At 41.7% G+C, this 25,193-nt stretch overlaps 2 protein-coding genes across 3 annotated transcripts in view; both read right to left on the reverse strand.

Annotated features, from left to right (window-relative positions):
- The window catches only part of lpl2a (lipoprotein lipase 2 a), a 99,280-nt gene extending 95,846 nt beyond the window's left edge, over positions 1-3,434 (reverse strand). For both annotated transcript variants that reach the window (XR_013790489.1, XM_079506760.1), the window contains exons 1-5: positions 3,202-3,434; positions 1,980-2,176; positions 1,195-1,374; positions 821-932; positions 353-586 (exon numbers count right to left, since the gene is read on the reverse strand). Coding sequence is in view for 1 of the 2 variants with exons in the window: in XM_079506760.1 (XP_079362886.1) it covers positions 353-586; positions 821-932; positions 1,195-1,374; positions 1,980-2,176; positions 3,202-3,301 (823 nt within the window). In the remaining variant the exon portion in view is untranslated. The remainder of the gene's footprint in view (positions 1-352; positions 587-820; positions 933-1,194; positions 1,375-1,979; positions 2,177-3,201) is intronic.
- An 8,228-nt stretch (positions 3,435-11,662) lies between these two features.
- On the reverse strand, positions 11,663-23,752 carry lpla (lipoprotein lipase a). The gene is made up of 10 exons (XM_079506796.1): positions 23,498-23,752; positions 22,314-22,519; positions 21,357-21,536; positions 20,493-20,604; positions 18,833-19,075; positions 16,772-17,020; positions 15,053-15,173; positions 14,327-14,509; positions 13,625-13,732; positions 11,663-13,473 (listed from the first exon to the last, which is right to left on the reverse strand). The coding sequence occupies exons 1-10, from the start codon at positions 23,592-23,594 to the stop codon at positions 13,422-13,424; spliced, it is 1,551 nt and encodes a 516-aa protein (XP_079362922.1). The 5' UTR covers positions 23,595-23,752; the 3' UTR covers positions 11,663-13,421.
- Between the last annotated feature and the right edge of the window lie 1,441 nt (positions 23,753-25,193).

A 25,193-nucleotide genomic window follows, 5' to 3' on the forward strand; every position in this document is an offset into this window, starting at 1 on the left:
ATTAACTAACTAACTAACTAACTAACTATTGTTTTTAAGATACAAAGCTGTTTATTTGTATTGTATTGTCGATTGCAATTTTGTGATTAGCACAGTAGGGTACATTAGGGTACAGTAGCTAATCACAAGATTATCTCGTTTTGGCATATATTGTGTTAATTACTGTAGTCCATAAATATTCATTCCTGGCCCGGCACCTAGGCTCAACGTAGCCTGACAGAATGTTGAGGGTTCGAGTCTTGACGGCCTTTGGCGTGTCCCATCTCGCTCACCCCATTTCCTGTCTACCTACTGTACTATCAATAAAGGCCTAAAAAGCCCCCAAATAAATCAAAAAAGTATTAATTCTCACCAAATATTCCAAAGTTAGCAATCTTCTCCAGGGCGCCTCTCATATTGCAGCCTGGCTGGAAACTCCCTCCATTGGGGTAGATGTCCACATGGCCTACAGGCTGCTGGATGCCAATGCTGAGACCCAGAGAGCCCCGTGTGAAGGTGTGGAGAACATCCACAAAGTGAGCATCATCTGGGGACAGACGCATGTGGGCATGCTCTCCTTCAAAGTCTGGACCTGCTGGATCAAGACCTGAAGAGAGAGAGGGGATTGGTCAGGGAAAAAAATAAATAATAGATGAAATAGGAGAGAGACAGGAGGGGGACAGAGAAAGGGGAAAGAGAGAGAGGGGGAGAGTGAGAGAAGGGGACAGAGAGAGAGAAGGGGGAGAGAGAAGGAGCCGAGAGAGAGAGAGAGAGAGAGAGATAGGTAGGGATTGGGTATGTCATCCCCGAACGGGTATGGACTGGTAGTAATGATAATAACCTGTTATTCTCCCAATTTTACTGGTGGCGTGGTTTCCAGCAAATCCTGCAACGTGAGCTCCCAGGCTGTAACCAATCAGGTGGACATTCTCAAGAGGAATGTTGGTGGTCTCCTTGAGGAAAAGAAGATTTAATTGTGTTAATTCTAAGATGGGGTGTTGCCGATATCGGAGTGGTTAAGGCACTAATGCCTGAATTCACTTCATGTGCTGCATGTGCATGTCTCTGTGTTTCTGTGTCTCTTTCCACTGTACTATCAAATAAAGACAGAAAACCCCCAAAAGTGTATATCATTATCTCTATGCAATATCTTTAATATGTATGTCTGTTGTTTATTTGCAGTAATCAACTAGGCAACTGCTGCTTGTCACTGACCTCCATCCAGTCGATGAAGTGAGCGATCTCCTGCCCCACTGCCTTGGTTTTTTTGGCTGCAACCACATAGTGATTTTGGGCTGAACTGAGCCAGTCCACTACGATGACGTTGGCTGTTTGCTCTCTCTCATACAGCGCCGTAACCAGCTTGGCCACCCAGCTTTCAAACATACCACTGACCTGTAGAGGTGACAAATCAGGAAATGACCCATGGCTGTGTCCACCGAGGCACTTTTCCAAAGCGCAGAACATGTTTTCATTTAAATAGTATTCAATGGGAATACGCCACATATTTACTAGATACGTGACAAGGAGCCACGAGTTTCCATTAGAATGGATGATTGAGTTATATACGTCTTTGGATGTCCCAAACGTTTGCGTTGAGAACGGCAAAAGGTCAAGGTCACAATCAAGGTCACGGTCAAAATTGAGATTTGATTTGAGGACGTTCATTGGACCTGGTGGGAATGATCAGTAGGCCTCCTCAAGTATATGATCATTGTTTTGATTGAGAAGCTCAAAATTCAAGGGTCACAAACTCACAATGGAGAGACAGAAATATTGGTGTCGAAATGGGGTTTGCACCAGCAAGTTTCATTTCTTAGATGTTCTCATTTTAGTGTAGTTTGTGTTTTATGTTTTGTAGCAACCACTACTCTGATGGGTGATGATTTATACTCGCCAATCATAGCTGTTTTAGCAAATCCCATATGCAGTCATGTGTAGAGCCAATCCAAGCTCTGACTAATGGTAGGAACATGCTGCTACAGGTTGAAGCATCTTACCGTCCAGCCATGGATCACCAGGAAGGTTTTTGAGGTGCTATTGAAGGAACAAGCAGCTATAGACTCTGGTTTCCCTGGGATGATGTAGCACAGGTCATCATCAGGTTGCGATGGTTTACGGAGAGAGAATTTGGCAATGGTACCATTACTTTCATCCTTATGGTCAAACAAGTCTTTAATGGGGTCCAGGAAGTTACCTATACACAAAGGAATGTAAACCAATCAGCTGTCTGTACAACATGCAGGTTGACACTTGTCCCTTGAATATTCATAGGATATATACTTAGAATGGAAGGGAAAGAGAAGAGGAGAGGAGAGGAGAGGAGAGGAGAGGAGAGGAGAGGAGAGGAGAGGAGAGGAGAGGAGAGGAGAGGAGAGGAGAGATAGGGCCATCCATGTTATTGTCAAAATCTGTAAGTCTAAGCTCTTTGTCCTTTTGATGGAAAGCCAAGAGACGCATGACTGACTGTCTGACTGGCTATATGGGGCCCCTCAGTAAATGAGCCTCCGTCTTCAGACAACATGCAGTCCATAGAGGTAACAAGGGTTCATTTGACCAGACATGTTTCCATAGAAACAACGCAAAGTTTCTCTGGTTATGCTTCTGCCACCTCACTGACAAATCCCCACAGACATCCAATAGGAATAGGGTCTCGAGTAGACGGACCCTTCTCCAAATATCAGCTGACTCTTCCACAGGGGAGGGTTGTGGTGAGTTTGGAGGGCTACAGTTGGGGGGCAGGGACTATAAGCACACCCCCAACAACTTGCACAAGGGTTAAAGGCAAGTCAACATAAGAGAGCAAGCCCTTAATAATACCTATAGGCCTACTCATAATTTCACTTAAGTTGTCAATGCAAAGCCTTTTGAAGGGGGCGGATTTAGCAAGTATATTTCTGATTATGTGCAATACCATATTCCAATTATGCATTTGTGTGACAGCAAACAACCTTTTTCCATCAAGTCACTTTAGTATATAGCCTATAGTCTAGAAGTGGGTGTGTTGGTGTTGTCTAAAAGTTAGAAATAACAGCCAGCTTACAAAATATAATTAAAGTTAACAGATCATTATTATAGTATTCTATAGGCTATTATTATAGCAGAATCACGGTTATATTCTGATGCATCACTTATAAACTAAGCAGAGTACATTGTACAAAATATTAATAAATGGCTTTCAAATGATTGATATGAACAAGTGTATGTAAACTATCAACTCACCAAAAATAGAATCCGTCAGCTCTTCTTCCAAGGACGTCACATATCGGAGCGCCGCATTTAATATCAGAAAGTAAAGGCATCGAACTCGCCACGCTTTCATTTCGTTAAAACGTTATTCCTTAAGAGAAGATATGGTATGGAGTTCCCCGTAGCAATTGGTTGGCTTAATGCAATCAAACTTCAACAGCGAAAGTCTTTATATTCCGTCTGTAGCGCGCATGCCATGCAGTGCGGTGTTATTATCTGTCTGAAGCACATTGAACTGTCGGCTTCTTAAATAGCACCTCTCTGGGCTGAAACCCATTGGTTGCTGTTCCACGTCCCCGGGCGGGGATGGAAACATCATACATGCCTAGAGTAAATAATTACTGTTTTATGACTTGAGTAGAAGCTGTTGGAACCGGTGACTCAGCCTGTATTAATAGTTATTCCCCTATAGTATTATTATTATTATTATTATTATTATTATTATTATTATTATTATTATTATTATTATTATTATTATTATTATTATTATTATTATTATTATTATTATTATTATTATTATTAGACTAGTAGTAGTATTATTAGACTATAGTAGTAGTATAGTAGTATTATTAATTGTTATTATTGCAATTATATTATTAGGGTATATTTGAATCAGATTTTGGATATTCAGCTCAAATGATTTTTAAGTGGTGCAACCACTTCCTTACGCAGCTTTGTGTGTCGGTTGGTGGCTGGCTGGCTGTGTCCGTCCCTGGCTGGGTCTGAGCACGAAAATATAGCGTTTGGTTGGTTTTCACAACCAAGTGTCACTGTTGCGCAGCCTAAAACACACACACACACGCACGCACGCACATACTGTATATGATTTCGGGTGTGACAGACAGTACAGTGACAGTACAGTACAGTAGATGGACCCCCACACGGTAACTCTGTCATTTCTCAACCGTTTCGGACGTGGGGCAGCTCGCCGGAACCGGCCCAGCCCCCTGGCCGTGTTCCTGGGGGTCTGGATGTCCCCGACCCCCACACGGTAACTCCCACGCGGCTTGCCGGAACCAGGCCGGCACCCTGGGCGCGTTCATATGGGTCTGGAAGTTTTGGGGACCCCCCGGGGACGCCCACACTGAGTTGCACCACTTACTTCACATGGGTGTGATTTTCTTATAATAGGATGTATCTGAAAATGTTACTATTCTTGGTGGAGACGGAGTACATTTTTATTCTGAGTCACACAAAAAAGATTGATTGATCATTGATTGATTGATTGATTGATTGACTGACTGACTGACTGACTGACTGACTGACTGACTGACTGACTGACTGACCGACCGACCGACCGACCGACCGACCGACCGACCGACCGACTGACTGACCGATCAATTCCGATTCAGTTATACACATACATGCACGATCAAGGACATGTGTAACATGTATCTGACATTTTAAAGTAAGCAATAAGGATTGAAAGAGAAAGACTTTTTATTTACCGTATACTGTGTGAAGTTAAATTATTTGTTGGTCACCTGTCTCTCCTCTGCAGTGCTGGCAATCTAATCCTGTTGATTGGAAGGGGCCAAGCACTGCAGGGGAGTTTGTTCCTGTTATTTTGCATGTTTATTGTATATGTTGTAGGTGCCTGAAATATTTATTGAATTGTATCTATTGAAAATTTTAAAGTTTTAAAAGTAGTATGTAATTGTAGATCAGCTCAGGGGCATTGATTATCCTTTTGTTATCAATAACTCATATTGATACCAATTTACTGTGATTGGTTTGTCCCACCTGTTTAAAGGGACACTTCACCCATTTTGCAATAATATATATGTTAATGATGTTTAGAAGATTTACAACACTTTCCTGGGGGTTTTATGTGTGTAATATGTGGTTTTAGATATTTTAGATTTTAGCAGTGAGCCCAGTGTCTCTGATGTCATCGACACTGGGCTCACTTACTTCCTGGACTACATGTTGTCTCAGTAAGACAGCCCTCCCCCTATCCACAAGGAGGAGCAGTGCACCAAAGCATTATGGGAATTGAAGTCCAGGAAAGAAGTGAGCACAGTGTCCATGACATCAGAGACACTGGGCTCACTGCTAAAATCTAAAATATCTAAAACCACATATTACACACATAAAGACCCCCAGGAAAGTGTTCTAAATCTTCTAAACGCCATTAACATATATTTTTTTGCAAAAAGGGTGAAGTGTCCCTTTAAGAGCAGGCATGCTGCAGCCTGCAGGTGATTACTGACAATGAGATGTTCAGTTTGACATGAGGCTCTGGCTAGCCTCACGGCATCTAGCAGAATTTCCTGATTGTTATTTTGCCAGTATTACATATTTGTTTGTACTTTGTTGCCGGTTAATTTAATGTTTAATTTAATGTTAATTGTTTGGAGGTAAATATACTATCCAAATGTACTGGTGACCTGTTTACTTTGTGGAGCCTTGTGCTGTCGACCAGCCTTTCCACAATTCTCTTGTATGATCATTTTTGAGTGGTGCAACCACTCCATTAAGGAGCTTTGTGTGTCCGTCCCTGGCTGGCTGGCTGGCTGGCTGGATGGCTGGCTGGCTGGCTGGGTCTGTCAGAGCGCGAAAATTGTGTTGGATATTTCACAACCAAGTGTCACTGTTGTGCAACCTAGCACGCACGCACACACACACACACACACACACACACACACACACACACACACACACACACACACACACACACACACACACACACACACACACATTAACTGTATATATATGATGATTTTGGGTGTGACAGTACAGTACAGTACAGTACAGTACAGTACAGTACAGTACAGTACAGTACAGTACAGTACAGTACAGTACAGTACAGGGACCCCCTGGGGACCCCCACACGGTAATGCTGTCATTTTTCAACCGTTTTGGACACTGGGCGGCAGGGCCGGATTTAGCCAGCCCCACTCAGGTGGGCAGACAGAATTGTAAGGGGGGCGACTCCGCCGGCGCGGGTGGGGTGTCAAACCCACATTGGGTGGGCAGGACGCACGTTTGGGTGGGCTATGCCCACCCCTGCCCCCCCCCTAGAACCGGCCCTGCTGGGCGGCTTGCCGTAACTGGCCCGGCCACCTGGGCACGTTCATGGGGGTCTGGATGTTCCGGGGACCCCCGGGGACCCCCACATGGTAACTCTGTAATTGACTAAAGTTTCGGACGTGGGGCACCCCCCTGGGCGTGTTCCTGTGGGTCTGGAACTTTTTATACTTTGAGGAGGCCACTATTGACATAGTTTGTACACATGGTTATGTCTGGCTGAAGGGCCAAGTTATTACATTTGTTCTCAAATGTTTTAACAGGGACCCCCAAACAAGATTACATTTAAAAAGATGATGTGACTCGTTGTGACCTTGCATCAGCTATTTTCAAAATAGCCAATGTTAAGGCTAAAGATGGTTAAACTGACTTTGATGCTACTGTACATTAACAATTTTAACTGGGGATCACCTGGAACCTCCTGAAGGACCCCTGGGGGTCCCTGGACCCCTCTTTGAGAACCACTGAGTTATTAAACATGTCCAGTTGTGGGAAGTAGGTCATGTGAGGTTTTAGTAGTAGACCTTGAGCAACAGTGGCATGTTATGAAGGGGCCCTCTGCACAGTAGCAAACGTATGACGTCACTGACATGGTTGGTGCTCCAAAGAGTCATCAGGTCCTCTCTCCGAGAAGTAGAGAGGAAATATGTAAGGGATAATATCTGGCTAGGTGGTCATTGTCGGGAGATAATTCACCGACAGGGAGTTTAACCACCGAGGCGAAGCCGAGGTGGTTACACTCCCTGAAGGTGAATTATATCCCGACAATGACCACCTAGCCAGATATTATCCCGCTTATTACATGGCTAACTAACATAAATTAATACATTGACCCAAAACACAACAAAAAAAGTATTCCATAAGTTCGCGCTGGCTGCGTCTGCCCAGCTGCAGGGCTGCAGCACTGTCAGAAAACAAGGAAGTGAGTTGATCAAATAGAATCCATTTTCGGGTCCTGCTTCGTCTATTTCTCGCTCAAATGTTTTCAAAAACATTTTTAAGAGCAATGTTTAGCTGTAAATTACATTGTGTGTCACTAGTGTGTGTGTTTACATGGCTGTTATGTTGGAAACGGCAGTAAATCAAGCGGGGCGCAGCCGTGCAGCTGGTGGTGCTCAGAGGGTTTGATTAGGCAGCGGTCATTATACAGCGGAGCGGTCATTATCATGAGATAACTCACCGCTGAATTAAGCGATTGACCAATCAGAATCAAGCATTCAACCAAGCCATGTAATAAAGTAGTGTAAATGGGGAGCAGCAGACATGGATCTGTGCATATATAGCCATAAAGGGGACACAGACAGATGGGTACAATGGGTATATGCTGACGGGTACAACGGGTATTTTGCCTTGTACCTTGTCCTTGACCCTATCCACATACTATATTACCAATCCATTGCAATCCCTTGCAGGCATACATTTCCAAGTCACTGTGAGTCCAGGCATTTCCTCATCATGGTATGAAACCTCATCAGTCACTGTATTGCATGAATTGTGCTTGTCTCATAACGTAATACTTGTCAATTGGCTACTGGCCAATCAACACAGTCTGCCTTGCCTTTGAGTTCCCGGCCATTCCGCTATCAACAACATTGGCAGTCTGTCACTGACCTCTATAGTAAGCAGTGTGGACTGATATCTGTGCGAGCCACATGTCTGTATAGGATACTGTAGAACCAGGTATCAACATGCCATCTTGCACATGGCAAATATGTATAATCACAACGTCATTGACTGATTATTGTCCAACACCATGCGAAGTTAAAGAAGGTACCCCAATGAAGAGAGCCAGACTATCAAGAGGCCAAATATGGTCCCTCAGACTGGGAAGTCAACAAATTTGGACTCCAATGAATTCTGCCTGATTTATACTTGGTTGTGCATACTGTAGTGTAGTGTATGTGAGTTTGTAGATCTGCTATTCTCAGTGCACAACATCTGCCACGCAACTATCAGGCATTCTGAAAACATCCTGCAGTAGTACTTCACCAACAACAACCCCCTCCCAAACTGCTTCTTTAACACGCATGCATGCACGTGAAACGGAACACACACACACACACGCACGCACACACACACGCACACACGCAGACACAGACACTGTACACAAACATGTATCCCACCCCGCCACAGCAGTCCAGATGTCCTGGACATGTTGCAGTTTTTCTAGGAACATGACAAAGTATTCCCTGTAAATCAACAATAGTGTACAGTAATAAGGAAGACGAACACTCTTTCTGCAGCTGAGACTCCATTGTTTCATGGAGGGAAGGGACTGGGAAAGACTGTGTGTAATTTGTTTTCACAATGATAAGTCCACTGCAGAGGTTTGCTGGTGCCAGTACGTAGCACTTGGAATCAACACAGTTCTATCCAGTACATCTATGAGGAAAGTCATGTTACAGAACATCTTCAGGAAACCAGACCCACAAGCAGAAATTTTAAAATATCAGTCGCAAAGATCAGAAACATTGTAAAATCATTCAGTTGTCGCCACTTCTTGCAATTATTTTTCAACAAATAATTTAACTTGTTTCATGATTAGTGACAGGCAGGAAAGCCCTCTTCATCATAACAATGCTTAATTCAGATGTATGCATTTTCTGAAAGCACAAGAATCTTTGTTTCAAAGATTATTTGAAAGTCAATCTACTTGCTGGCGATGTCTCACTCACGTCTGTTACCAGATTATGGGGAAAAGACCATTTCTGGGAAGCACATGACCATGCAGGCTACGTAACACCTTTTAAAAGTCAACTGTGTGTGGTCAACAACACGTGTCCATCACAGACACAAAACAATGCGGGATTGTTTCCATAATGACCAAAGTTCAAAAAGTCCTTCATTCTCTATATACTGTATAGTGTAGTCAATACTGCATATAAATCATGCTAATCAAAGATGCTTCGGCACAAAATCTAGGTCATGTTTTGTTGGTTACTGTTCAGTATTTGAACTGGCAAATGACCTTCAGCTCTGAAAGAGGCACTGTTTTTTAGAATAAAAAATATAAGGGAGGACAATATGAAACTAATTGTACCCCATTTAATTCCCTTGACTCTAGTCTCATCGATGCCATGAGTTGCTCAATGGCTTTCCTGTTTTATACATCCCAGATTCCCAGTGGGAATTAGTCTGTAACTCAAGGAATTAGAGGTACAAAGAATATTTATTTTCTCAGTCATACTGTTACAAGGTTGCATAACTTGTTTTCAGGGTACAAGCCACATACTAAACACATTAACTGCTCAATGTTTTGGCACCCAAACCCCTGCACTCCATCCATTTGTACATGAAAATAAGATTGAACTCAAATATAAGGTTCAAGGTTCACGGTTTATTTTATTGTTATGTATGTATGTTTGTGTGTGTGTGTGTGTGTGTGTGTGTGTGTGTGTGTGTGTGTGTGTGTGTGTGTGTGTGTGTGTGTGTGTGTGTGTGTGTGTGTGTGTGTGTGTGTGTGTGTGTGTGTGTGTGTGTGTGTATGTATGTATGTATGTATATGTATGTGTATATGACTGATGGAGATGCTATGTCATCTACATGTCAGTCTTTTTACACTTTTCACCTTTAATTAAAAAGGGCATGTGTCAGCAACTTTATGAGTCGGTTGACTCTGATGAAGATGCTGTTACGTAAAAATGTACAGTATACGTCTTTTTATACTTTGCATTTAACAGTCTGTGCTGCTCCAGGACCTTCCTTACAGTATTTCCCTCAATACAAGGGATATTCACCTCAAACCAGGTGGTTACACATAGTAGAAACCAATTCACCTCAAACCCAGGTGGTTACACATAGTAGAAACCAATTCTCATCATCTTCAAATGACAAAATAAAATAAAATAACTGAAATGGCCTACTGTTGTCTGGCTTTAGCCGAAATAGTCTCTTGGGAGGGAGTGAAACGTTTTTGATTGGTATAAAGGGTCGAGAAGCCAGCTTGTGTTGAAACCAGGCTGATCCTGTGTTAATCCCCTTGTTCATGGTATTGCCATGTATCACAAAGTTTAACAAAATGAAACAAATGACACCCTGAGAACACAACATTTTCTAGCTATTGTGATTAAACAAACAGCAAATTATAGCGTACATCTAAAGCATTCTACTTTTTTTTTTTTAATATATATATATAGTGATTCTGAATGATACTGACCATACAGACCATGAGGATATTAATAGTATTCATATTCATATTCATATTCATATTCATATTCATATTCATATTCATATTAACAACTAGAAATTGCAAAGTGTGGTTGCCGCAGTCGCTTACATAGGCCCCTCCCTAATTTGAAAACTTCTATAACGCTTGAATAGTTTGGTCTTCTGCCCCTTCAATGGAACGGCAAAGGGCGAGGTCGCTTCTCGTCCTCAGGGCGTCTTACGGGTATATTTAAGTATATTTAAGAGCAGTTACTTATGTACTATAACTTGACTGAGCTGGAGTAATATTTGATCAGGACGAGTAGGCCTAGCTGTAGTATGTAGCATGCATGGGAAATGTGAGTACTTTTTCCTCCATTTCAATTTGTATGTGCTACCTATTATTATTATTATTACTCCCAAGCTCTGGAATGAGCTGCCTCTGCACATAAGACAAGCCCCCACCCTTCAGGTGTTTAAATCACGCCTCAAGACGTATCTTTATTCTTTGGCATTTCCAAGCATAGTATGAGCTGTTTCTGATGTTGAAAGTGACACTGTGTAGGCTACTGTATGTTGTTTGTTTTTTAAATGGAGTTGTGATTTTTATTATTTTATTGTAAAGCACTTTGGTACAACTTTGTTGTTATTTAAATGTGCTATATAAATAAAGATGATATGGTATGGTATTTTTTCACACACATACTGCATGTGTTTCTGTATGTGCTATGAAAGAAGTTGTGACTGAGGTGCCAGTGTGGCAGTCTGGCTGTATTTACATACCAGTGTCACAAAAACAAGTCCTTGTTCAATTGCCTTGAACAATTAGTTCATGATGGTAGTGTTCCAACTTCCTAGTACTACCTCCCAACTAGAACAACCATGACAATCTGTTAAACATTACTCAATAATCTGTAAATGTTTAACTTGCCATAATTTTTTGTCTTTTCAACATATACTGTACTTACGAATGCAGGAGCTGTCAATTTTAACTGAACATTTTTTCCCGCGCTTTCAATATCAACCTATTGCATGAAATCTGTAAAAGCTCTGGACATGTTGTCATGTTGTCATATTTGTCCACCATTATACATATTAAAGGTACTGCTATTGAACAAGATTTCAATACTACACTAATAGTTAATAGATCCCCTAAAAGGCCAATATTGATTGTTAATGAGGATTTAACATAAGGATAAACATATTTCAAATAATGGGATTTTTATGTAACATTACATGAGTAGCCAGGAGTATCAAGATGTGTGATGACTTCACTTTATTAAAATATTAAGTTATTTCTTTCTTCATACAGCGCACTGCACTTCAGTTCATAAAACTATTTGCACTCAGCAGCTAGCTGGCACGGAAACCAATTTCATTGATCTGTCCAAAATGTTTCGCATAAAATCACAAAATGCTCCATCTATAAAAACAAAGACAGCAATGGAAATCCAACGAAATATATTACAGCTTAATATACAAATATGTACAAATACATTCAATAAATAGAATATGAAATATTCTTCAGTTGTATTATGTAGGACAGTCCATCAGAGCTTGCAAAGGCTTGCATATTTATTTTCAGCCGTTTGACCAACATTTGTGCAACATTTTGACCTTCCAAAGAGAAGAGCCATTTAATCAAATAATATTATATTTTAGTCATTAGTTCATTACAACCAGCTTGTTCAACTAAAAGCAAAAAAAAAACATAATGTGTTAAAAGCCGATTCATACTTTGTCCCACATTGGCATCCACAATGTTGTGAATCTTGTAGGTTTTGGTGCGCAATGCTGTCATGCGATGGAGCATAAATTAGGGTTAGTCCTGTTGTAAAGGACAGCACCTGATCCAATTGTCTGCAGGGAGTAAAGTGACCAGTGCCAACACAATAACCAAATGCAAGCGAGAACAAGCAAGGATTCAAGACATCTGAAATGAATACATGTAAATGTATTTCAAATATAATATAATACTGATTGAAAGAATACACATATTTACAAAGATCATTGTTATATTCCAGTCAGTAGATAGTAACAACATCTTTGGTCCCTGTTGATTGTTGGCGGTTAGTGGTTAGGAAGAGACAAAAATACAAAATAAAGTAAATGATCAGTTTGCAGGAGAAAAATAAAGAAGATGTGCCAAAATTATGCCTATCACTCTGAATCATGTATGTATAAAATAATGTACTCATGTACTTATAAAGTTCACATAGGCAAACAAAACACAACCTCTTGAGTGGTCTAAATTTATCGAAATCTGTATAAACAATATACATATATCAGGGATACAAGAGAATAAACAAGTGATTAAAAAGAAATGCAGCAATAGTTATTCAAAGGCTGTAATAATAAAATATATGCACATTGCACACCATTGTGATAGAAGTTGTAACATTTTCCAGGAAGACAAAATAAACATGAGAGCTGACTGATTCCCGGCACAAAGGAGGAGGTTCTGAAGGTTGCACTTGGATGTGATGTGTAATGATTCTGGATGGAATAGATTATACTCATTCCAACACCCTGTATGATGGATTAGCGGTTCGCCCCCTTTGAATGTTTTCAACCGATAATCACCAATATGTTCTTATCAAGACCATGCAATGGAGCCAGTATGGACATTTCCTACATATTGACGTTGTTGTCAGCCATTGTTGGCACGTTGACCGACTATTAACCTTATTACTAACCCTAAATCGTTAGTTGTTGTATAGCGCAGTTGTTGTTGTATAGCGCAGTTTCGCAATGTTTTTGCTTCGGCGTCAGTAATTTCACTAACGCGTTTCCTAGTTGCATACTCACGGTAGGCAGTATACATGTAGGAAATGTCCATATTGCTCCATTGCATGGTCTTCATAAGAACATACTGGTGATTATCGGTTGATAACATTGGAAGCAGGTGGTATCATTCCGTTTCTTGAAAATAGTTCCCAGTGTTTTTCTGTCCAGCTTTGGCTATGAATGTAGAGATGGATAATGTGCATGATGATGAGGTGCGTTCAAGTGAGTCTTCAAGCCTCGTTCTGCCCAAAGAGGCTGCCCTCCGTCTTCAATCTGTGAGTCCTGGATAGAGATAATATATGTGGTTATGGACTATTATTTTTGCATAACAAGGTATATTGAATCACATTATTTTAGCGTTGTATTATGTGCCATAATCTTAAAAAAAAGAAAAGTTATATTTTGGAAGTTTACAATGTACTCTTTGACTTACCGTTTTTCTTTACGACTTGTATAGTCTTCTTTTGATTTGACAAAGACTGCGTCTTCCCCTCCTCTGACAAGGTGGGCAAATTCTCCATCCTTGGCAGAGAAGATCACCCTGCAATCACAAAAAAATGCAATTCAGTTTAAAGTTACCACACTATTGAAAACAAGAGGTTTAACCACTTGAACTCTACCGTCCCTATTCGGGGCATGCATGCTATGCAACCATTCCACAGAAATAGCCGATCTACAAGCTCATAGTGCATTTCATTGTGAGCTTGTAGATTGGCTATTTTTGGTGTAGAGGGAAAAAATAAGTCAGCCAAGTTCTGAGCGCTGAGGTACCCTGGTCAATAAAGTATAGGGTTTAAGTGGATACTTATGTACATAAAGTCTTTCCAATTACTGTATGCAGACACTGTAATTATACAGCAATTACACTATGTTCTTCCATTAATCTGTGATGAGCAATTGGTTAACGTTAGCGATATCCTTTCATCATTGGGAAAATAACAAATGTCTTCTGGTATAATAACAGAGTTAAGTAATTATGTCATATTTGTAGCAGTAGTGGCTCAGAGCATCTGCCTGATGAGCTAGAAGCCTAATATCTCTCCCGGGCTATGGGGAATTCCCTTTAGTCTAGCAGGGGACACAGGTTAGAATCCCGGGCGTTACATATGGAGGGAGGTGATAACAGGGCTCTTACTTGGACTGGGTCTCCCCAGATTTGATGCGCAGTTTACGGATATGGAACTTGTTGCTGCTCCAAAAATCTGACCAGCTGAAGATAGCGTCCTTCTCCCAGCGCAGCTTGACGATCATCAGGTCTCCAATGTCAACATCAGTGGTGAGCAGGAAGGACACAGTGGTGTTTCCATTCAAGACTGGACTGTAGGGGGTCAAGGCAAAAGCCATGAGGTCAAACTAATGACGCTGCTGTGTATAGATCCAGGCCTCCAGGGCATGCGTACACATGCAGATGCAGGTATATATATATATATATAGGCTCTTTACGACTACAACAACTAAGTGAACCGTGCCGTGAAACATATGTCAAGGGTTGTGGAATTAATTGTTTCCATACACTACGGCTCGGTTTCAGATAGGGTTTTTACGTCCTGCTCGGGATGTGATACTAATCCTGAGTTATGGGAACCCAGAACTCAGCATGTTTTCTTTTTTATGGCGTACCTCCCCTATCAGGGGTGGTTCTGATTATAATGGATACGTAAATAAAAAGAACATCACAGAACTTGACATGTTCTGGAAAGTTTCATGTTCTATAAGATTCTGGGTTACCCTTTGTAGTCAAAAAGAGCCATTAGTCAATTTATGTATGTACAGTATGAACAGTTTGGGAGTAGAGGATAGCATGAAACCTGCATTTAACAACCACTTAGCTGTTCAGAAAACTATATAGTGTTGTACTTACATACTAAAAGGAATGTCCATCTTCTCTTCAAGGGTTCCATACAGAGACACCTTCAGTGGCTGCTCTGTGTAGCTCAGCTCGTCCTTGCTGAAGAAATGCACCTTCACTTGGTAGTGAAAAACTTAGGGCAGAAGAGAGACAAGGCATAAGAGTGACAGACGGAACTTTCCCAGAGCCAACTATCAGTGTATTTCCGCATCAGCACATGAAGCATGTACAACTAAGTTACAGTCATTATTATAGCTTAAAGCTTTAACTTGTGCCATCGTCATGTGCTCATCAACAGTATTTTAATATGGTTTCATACTATTTTGTTTTTAAGGAACCTTGGTGTTGTCCTGGACAAAACACACATTACAGCTGTCACTCGATCCTGTAGGTTTACACTCTATAACATATGACGAATTAGACCATTCCTCACACAGGAGTCAGCCCAGCTCCTAATCCAGACAACAGTCTGGTCAAAACTTGACTATTGTAACTCTCTTCCCCCTGGCCTACCGGCATGCACACTTAAGCCTCTCCAACTGATCCAAAATGCCGCAGCTTGCTTTGTCTTCAATCAGCCAAAATTCTCACATGTCTACCCCCTTCTCCGCTCCCTCCATTGGCTCCCGGTCACTGCCCGCACAGAATACAAAACTCTGATGATGGCATTCAAAGCAACCAAAGGTATGGCACCGCCATATCTTGCAAGTCTGATCGAACCCTACCCCCCCGCTATTCACTTCAATGGAAGTTGCTCAGTGGCGTTTTGAAGCACCTGGAAGAATGACGAAGTCTTACGGGTAGTAACCTTCGAGCGTTGATGATTGGTTCTCGTGCTTTTCTTGTGGTACCTCTGCGTCACGTCCTATGTCACGATTCATTCATAAATTTAACCTGGGCCCAGCCCACCTGCAGTACCCGGTTTTGACCAGCAGGGAGACGACGACAACAATAACATCAACAACAACTACTACTACTGTACTTCCGCTGCTGTTGCTTCTGCTGCTACTGCTGCAGCAAATATACAGTAAAATCCTCACTGGATTGGAAACAATGAATGGACCCATATGAAATTTGTAAATATTGGGGAGTTGCTCAACGGGTTCCAGTAAATTTCAATTTATAACGAATCATATGCAGTGGTGTCGAGTTACCTAAATAACTGCTCAGATTCCCCTGACCTCCTCCCCATGTGACCAACATGCCAAACATTGCTTTATTCCTTGGTTGCTATAGCATACTAGTGTAAATATAATTACTGCATGGATGCTTGTGCACAATATCTGTATGCTTTACAAGAAGTGTATTTTTGAATTTCTCTTGTATTTGTACCAATATAAAATGAATGTGCCTTCAAATAATATACAACAATATACAAATAGTAGCTCATACATTGTCCAACTTAGCTATCGTTAAAATGAGTCAACTTAACTCTCTGTAATTCATAAGGCCATAAATCCAGACATACTTATTTGCAGTGGCCGAGCATGAACTCATTTCCCTCATCTCTAAGAACATAGCATAAAACACATACAGTAAACGTATTCTACATACATGTGTAAAGTAGTTTGTTAACTCTGTTTCTCTGAGTACAACTGTTACAGATTCATTGTTACTATCATCATCATCATTGTAATTTTGCCCTTGACTGACTCAAGGCAAACTCAAGGCATTGTATACTTAATTGAAGTAGTTTACGGTACATTACAGCCATTCTTCCTGGTCTTTTACCTTTGTAGGGCGTCATTTCGCGGGTCTTCAGGTACATCTTTGTACTGCGGGGTGAGCGGACCTTTTGGATGTTGTAGCCTAGTTTGTTGCAGCGGTTCTTGCGACAGCTGAGACACAGGCCCTTGTTAAAGGCGTCCTTGGAATTGCAGCGGTAGGCCATGGTCTGTTTTTGCTGTGCGTTCACCACCAGCGAGTCAATGAACAGATGGATGGACCGCTCGTGGGAACACTTGACCAGTTGGTCCATATCTGTGGCAGACCAGACAGTGTAGGTTTGAAAACCAGGCAGAAATATACAATACACAGCAAAATTCAGAGTTAGAGTTTAGAGTTGAGGCATACACTACACAGCTGCTTCCATTAAACAGCAAGCCGGCTTGGAAGACTGTGTGACTGGACATTAGTGTTGCATATTATTTTATTTGTACCGAACAACGCATTATAAAAGGACGCAAATGCATGGGTTTTAACAGCATTTCTGTTAATTGTGAATTGTGTTTATTGTGAATTGTGTCTCTCCTGCAGTGTTTCTGTTGCTTGAGTGGAGGAAGATACCAAATGCTATAGAGCAGGAGGGGTGTCTGTTTTATGTTCCAAGAGCTCTTCTTGTGTTGTATATGTTCTCTTATCTTAATGATGTGGTGCCTGAAATGTATTCATGTATTTGGAATGGGTTTAGTAAAATTGTTTAAATCAACTCATGGGCCATAGTTTGCCTTATTTTGAGTTAAGTGGTTACCAATTAGATCTGTGTTCTTGGTATATGGTCTCGCCTAGTATAAAAGGGAGGCTGCAGGATGCTGAGGGGCAGAGGACAGGGCGAGCTGCTAAGGTTACCTTTATAAGGGTTTAGCCTAATGACCCATACGTGCCACCCAGAACCCTTAGATCATCCGACAAAGGTTTCCTCGATAGAAAATGGATAAACTCTAAATCAAGTTATGGTGCTCTATGGTCCTACTCTGTGGAATACAGCACTATACAGACAATACCTATGACTACTGTATATAGTATATAGCTATTACTCCCCAGCTGGGCTGGTATGCTCTGACTGGCGGCAAGCACGTTGACCTCCTGAAGGCTTTTATGGAGGCAAATTACATACTGACACCATGCAAACCTCTAGTGAACCTGTCCTGATAATTTACAACATTGTAACAGAAGACTTTTCACTTTGATGTGAGCAGAAATTTGCATTGTGTCAAAATGACATAGAGAGCAGATGATGATTGATAACACATGGCTTTATAAGTTCTCTGTAATTCTACAAAATAGAACATATATATCATATTGTACCTATCACAATCTCATAACATATAGCCTAGCCATTACAGTATGAGCCCTGATTTAGAGGTTCTGGGATGACAAGGTAATTAGGGAGTTCATGGACTGGAATCTGCTATCCATGCAGGTACAGTACACAGTCAAATGTGTTAAAAATGTATGAAATGAAATGAAATGATTACTATATTTACCCAGGGTATCTGGGCTAAGCTCAAGAACTTGTTTCCAGCCAGGCCCTGCTCATAGAACACATTTCATCGTAGTGGTTCAATGCCTTGTTCAAGGGCACTTCAGCGGTGGTAATTTTAACGTGTCGGACGGCTGATTCGAACTAGGAACCTTCCGGTATCAAGACCGCGCCGCTATCCGTTCGGCCACCGCTGCCACTAAATCTAGATAATGTAGCTATAATTTAACTCTTTAAGAGCTAAATTAAAACTCCAGATCATTTGACTGTGTTGTAGTGCGTTCATATACTACAGTATAACGTTATATAATAATGTCTGATAGTATACATTCAGGGTGGTGCAACAGATAGGATGTTTGAAAGAGGGACAGCGCACAACACAGTGTTGAATGTGTGTGTGCGTGTGTGTGTGTGTGTGTGTGTGTGTGTGTGTGTGTGTGTGTGTGTGTGTGTGTGTGTGTGTGTGTGTGTGTGTGTGTGTGTGTGTGTGCGTGCGTGCGTGCATGCGTGCGTGTGTGCGTGTGTGCATCTCCATGTGTGTGTGAATGCATATGTCTGTGTGTGCATGTGTGTTTCTGTGGGCTACATACTATGCAGGCCTTTGATGCCAGCTGCTGCAATTCCCAGCAGAGTGTTCTGGATGTCGCAGCCTGGCTGGAAGGTGCCTCCGTTGGGGTAGATGTCGATGTGGCCCACTGGTCGCTGGATGCCAATGCTGCGGCCTGGGGAGCCCCTGGTGTTGGTGTGCAGGACGTCCACAAATTGGGCATCGTCCGATGAAAGGATGTTCTGGTTGTCTTCATGCTCAAAGGTCGGACCGGCGGGATCTAAGCCTGTGTGACAAGACAAGACGTCAGTGTTTTTGTGTGATCAACTTGTTTGCATGCCTCAATAGCTTGAGTGACCTGAAAGAGAGACAGAAATAAGGCACCGTCCCTAGTCTGCATGGTACTGGCTCAACTTGAAAAAAGTAGAGCCTGCATGGAAAAGAACCACTTTTTTTGCAAAACATCTCAACGTTTCGATGCTCAAGGGATCTTCTTCAGGTCAACGTTTGTCATGTCTCGCAAATAAAGTATTTTTCCCCCATGGAGCTGGAGCTCTACTTTCCTCAACCTTAGTCTTTTTGGCCCGGAACCCATTGTCGATGTGTGTAGAGTTAAGTTTTCTTTGAACTGGCTAAAATGGACTCTTTTGGTACCAGGTAAGTACCTGGTAATTGTAATGGTACATGTGTTTAATATGCGTCCTATAGCTTATCATCATAGTTACGTGAGTGGTTAAAGAACAACTAAATTGTCTGGAAGCCACTCCTACCGTAGTAAACTATAAACTCTCTCTCTGGCTCTCTCTCCCACAAACACACACTGTTAAGTTACCGCGACTAAGACTAAATTTCCTGTCAATAATAAGCAGTGTAAAATGTAGTTAATTGGGAGGTAAAGGGAGACGCTTTATTGTGAAGGGCGTGTTTAAACTGGACTGCTTACTGGCGCACGTTAAGAGTACATATGTATTTGCTCCGGTCTGTCCGGTATTGCTGTGAACAGTTTTAGCACTGCAGACTCTGCAATCGCCTGGTAAAGTTGAGTTTTGATTCTTTGAAGAGTCAAAACAAGACGTAAAAGAACCACAGACACTTTCAAAAGAGAGGGCAAGAAAGATGGAGTAAAGGTGGAATTGGTAATGGAACCACAACAAACACAACAGCTCCATCCACACTGAGTGGAGGTGAGTGAAGTCGCATGCCGGTGAAAGACAGCAACAGTAATCATAAAGATGGACACATTCCCACGTTAACTTTACCACTTGAACTGAAAAATGAAGAGGCTACTTAATCAACTTTCCCGAATCCCGAAGCTGTCCCATTCATTGTCACAGCCGCAGACGGCAGGCACAACTATATGTGAATAGCAGCCTACACCCTACACTACTGTATTTGATTAGCTCCGTTTGGAATGGTTATGGAGTTATATTTCGATATGTAACGTATTTACCGTATGCAACCTGTGAGCCTACAGTATACGTGGTATTTACGGTCGCGTTCACCGTTGGGGGGGGGGGGGGGGGGGATATGTTTTAATAAGGGTGGCGGGGGGGCTGTCAATCTTGCATTAGGGCCCGTGGAACATTCCAGCTGCGCCTTTATATATAACATTAAATGCATTATCTGCTTGTACTGCTACAGTATGAATTCACCATGATCAGACAAGCATCCAGATCCAGGCCAGGGGCATTGGTGCCTCTCACCTGTGATTCTGCTGATTTTGTGGTCACTGAGGTCTCCGGCGATGCCTGCAATATGTGCTCCCAGACTGTATCCCAACAGATGGATTCTTTCCCAGGGTAACTGCAGCTCTTTCTAAAGGAAGAAGATGCAACATTTTGAAGTGAGTTCAATCCTGCAGCATGGATGGAACCAACTAGACTAGATTTTATCTGAATAGAATTTAGGCCATAATCCAGGACAAGCATTGATGTGTGTCTGGGAAACCAGCTCTAAAACAATGTGTTTTATAGCCAGCCCGTGCCAGTGTCGCTTGATTGACTTAGTTCAAACTAAAGGGCAGTGCTGCACTAAGCTTCACATGCAATGTGAATCAGTACTTAGCTTCATAATGAGAGACTGCAGTGAGCCAGGGACAAGGCTGTAAAAAGCCTTTATAGTGAGAATAAAATCATAACCAGAAGGAAAACATACCCACAGCAACGCTAGATACAAAAACATTACATCACTACTGACAAATCTGTCGCACTTTGGCAGACTACTTTAAATTCAGATGGAGTTTATGGGTTCCTTCTCTCTTCTGGCATTGTAGTGTAGGCCTACTACTGAATGTGATGGTCATTTGGCCATCTAGTGGGTTTTGGTTTAATGAAGCAAAGTCCAATTATCAATGGGGTCCGCTCATAATTCTGACAACCCATTATTGTGCCGTAACAATAGTCTGACAAACGTTCAGGTTACAGTAGGTTAGGGTTAGGGTCGGGATAGGGTTAGTTATAATGGGGGCCAGTCGGACCAACGAGACACATAGCACCAACAACAGTTGTGATCTTAAAAAACATGTCGACCAAACAATCTGGTTACTAGTATAGATCCAAAAGACTCACCTGTATCCAGTAGACAAACTGGGCGAGATCACGGCCAACTAGCTTGGTGTTGGCTGCAGATGTTGGGTAGTGCTGGCTGGCACGAGTCAGCCAGTCCACCACAATGACATTGGCACCCGGTTCCCTCTCATGAAGGGCAGACACCAGCAAGGGCACCCAGCTCTCAAACATTCCTGTGACCTATGGTACAAGCACACAGACACACGCATGCAAACACACACGCACACACACACAAGCACGCACACACGCACGCACGCACGCACGCACGCACCCACACACACACACCCACACACACACACACACACACACACACACACACACACACACACACATACGCACACACATACGCACACAGAGGTCAGCTTCTAGCATCATTCACCTTTGCCTTTGTTTCATGTCCAATAGACAGATAACAAAAATGTCAAGTTCAGGTTGCCTCTCAATCTCAGAAAGAAGCCAGACTGATTGCTAAGTCATCATATCTCTTCTGGTTGTAATTACTTGAGCAAGATTCTGGGCTATTCTTGCATCTTGCAGTGCTGAATACAGGCATACCGACAAATGACTAATTTGACTAATCTTTTTTCTGTGCACTCACAAGATAAAAACAATAATATTACATTATTTCTTGACAAGATGCACAATTTAAGTCTTAATTCATGTAACACATATTGATGCTCTTTCCTCCCAAAGTTTATAATTAAGTTAAGATATAAGACAATAAAGTTCAGTGGGCACCTTTAAACCCTTAGACTTTGACCATTCAAACGCCAGCATGCCTATTCTGGGGGGAACGGTCACAAAAATAGCAGATCTGCAATGTGCCGCAAACAGCCGCATTACGACACGTTGTTAGCTTTGAACACATGCCACAGACAGAAAAAAGGTGCTCCAGCACAAGTACAGTTGCAACTCAGGTCTGTTTGACTAGAGGGTTTAAGTGCTTAACTGACATACCGTCCAGCCATGAATCACAAAGAAGCTCTGTGTTTCTGGGTTGAATTGACACTCTTTGATGGTGTCGGGCTGACCAGGGACTATGTAGCACAGGTCATCGTCAGGAACATCAGCTGTGCGCAGGGAGAATTTGGACTCAATGCCTGCGTAGTCTGTGATCCACTCAGCGGTGGTAGACAGGGGAGCAGTGGTCGTAGTGCTGTTAGCTGTTAGCACACGCACGCACACGCACACACACACACACACACACACACACACACACACACACACACACACACACACACACACACACACACACACACACACACACACACACACACACACACACACAATTACTCCCTTTCCATAAATGCTTGTGCCGATAGAAATGAAGAGAGGTGAACATTTCAGATTTTTCAATTTTCAATTTGACCATAGAATATGTCAGTGCTGAAAGTGGGCTCCAGATAACCATCGGGGGTTCCTTATTAAAGGGGGTCAAAATGGAACTTTCACAGGTCTGTGACTCAGAGTTATGGGGATGTTTGATTTGTAAACCTAGATATACTGTTATGTCCAGTGATCATGCATTAATGTTAGAGTAGGACACTGTCGCCCTCTTTTGTCTCCACGTGCACACTTCTTCATATGAACTAGGCTTAATTAAACAATATTTCATAAAAACTAAACGAAAATTGCATACCAAGTTTTATAAACTAAACTACATTAGTCGTAATGTTTGTAAGAATTAAAACAAAAATATAGACTATATAGCTAATTCCCTATAGGTTTATATTATTAAATAATATGCTTGATAAATTATAGCATATTTACAAACAGCTGCTGTTGAGTGTTGATACGATACTCAGATTAATTAATTTAATCTGGAAAAACAATGCGCAGATTTCCACAGTGATTTTTCACAAAAGGCCTTTATGAACTCTCTTTTCTATGGCGCGCATGTGAATAATGGCTATAGGATAATAGGGTGCACTCATGAGACCCTAAAGTTGTTCCCAGGGGTTATTCCCGGTCAGAGTGGAGCCACATGCATGCATTAAACCCAACTCACCCACCCTGCCACACACCCACCCACAAATGTTTACGTTTTAAAGGCTGTTGTTGCAGACATGTTTATGGTCCAATTAATTACCCTATCACAGGAACATAAAACACACCATTAAAATCACCGATTTGGCTCTTACCAAAAATAGTAGTAGGTTCAGGGTCAGAAGAAAAAGTTACACAAATGTTTGCCAAAATTATCCCAACAGTGAAAAAAGATATATTTTCGATTCCCATATTTGACCTCCAATGAGGTTCCGAGTTAAAAGCTCCTTTGATGTTGTGGAATATCCAGTAGCCTAAGAGTAAGATTTCACACAGAAGTCCGTTAGAAAGTGGAATAGAGTTGCGGTCAGGGAGTAAAGTTTCTTATGGGGTCTGTCACTAGTTGCCGCTCCAAGTTATCTTTATGAGTGGCTCATTTGAATAACTATATACTATTGGCTGAAGATGAATGGGCGGGGTTTGAGCCACATCCTACTCAAATCATTCACAAGTTCACTATTCACTTCACTCACAACTTGCACGTGCGTCCGTAATATCTTACAGGATAGGGATAGGAATAGGATAGAATGCACGCTATGTATGCCTAGGTGTAGGCTATTCTACGGTATCTATTAATGTCTACATGCGTGCGCGCGGACACACAGACAGACACACGCACACACACACACACGCACGCACGCACGCACGCACGCTCTCTCTCTCTCTCTCTCTCTCTCTCTCTCTCTCTCTCTCTCTCTCTCTCTCTCTCTCTCTCTCTTTCTCTCCCAGTTCTTGGCTATAACAAGTTGAAAACAAATTATAGCTTTCAGAATTAGGTTTCTTGTATTATTGGATGTTTTTAAAATCCCATTTTCAATCCCTTGTCAGCAGGTGAGAAGGACGAATAAATACATTAACTAATTAATCCTTCAATTCAACAATTTATCCAAACTACAAATTATTTATCTTCACCATAGTCACTATATAAAAGAGTTGTTTAAAGATATTATACACGATTCTTTTGGCTATTATGTTGATCTATTTGGACTCTTCTTAACTTAAACCCTCTAGGCCTACTTAATAAACAGACTTGAGTTGCAGTGCACTTGTTGAACTCTTTTTTGCACACCAAACCTTGTATAGTCTGCTATATATTATTTGCCCCAGAATAGGGATACAGGAGTTCAAGTGGTAACTTATGGGGTCCTTTGTAGTTGGCACAGCTGTTGATGATAAACCTGTATTGATCCCTGACCCTCAGGGGAAATTCAGGTGTCATGTGGGATGTCTCAGAAAGACATAAGCTGCAGGATGGGTGTGTTAAAAAGCTCTTTGTCCCATTGGCCAGTCATCATCAGCGGGCAGTCTGTAGAATTGGGAAACAATGAAGCATGACTGACACAAATGACGCCACAGTGCCTCGGCGCACGCCTCCAGAGATTTTATCAAAATTACTGCAAGATGTTCACCAACCTCAAGCACATTTCCGTAACTATCATACTACTGGCACGTACCGTCAACAGAATAATCACGAACAAGGTGTATGAACATAAACATTATATTTCAAGGTGGCATGAACCGACACATGAACCCTAGTGTCCCTATTTTGGGGCAAACATTCAGCGAAAATAGATGATCTACATTACAAGCTCACTTATAGCTTGTAGACTGGCTAATTTCTGCAAATATATTTAGTATAGAAGGAATAAAGGAGGGGGTAAGGGGGTCTTCCTATATAGACCCGCTGCAGGAAACTGTGCAACTATAGACCTATCATATGTGTAGTATAGTATACATAAGTGGTTAAACCATTTTGTAGCTTTGCTTTATTTTAGTTCTGAATAAGTAATG

Source organism: Electrona antarctica, assembly GCF_951216825.1.
Source record: "Electrona antarctica genome assembly, chromosome: 7".
Taxonomy (NCBI): Eukaryota; Metazoa; Chordata; class Actinopteri; order Myctophiformes; family Myctophidae; genus Electrona; species Electrona antarctica.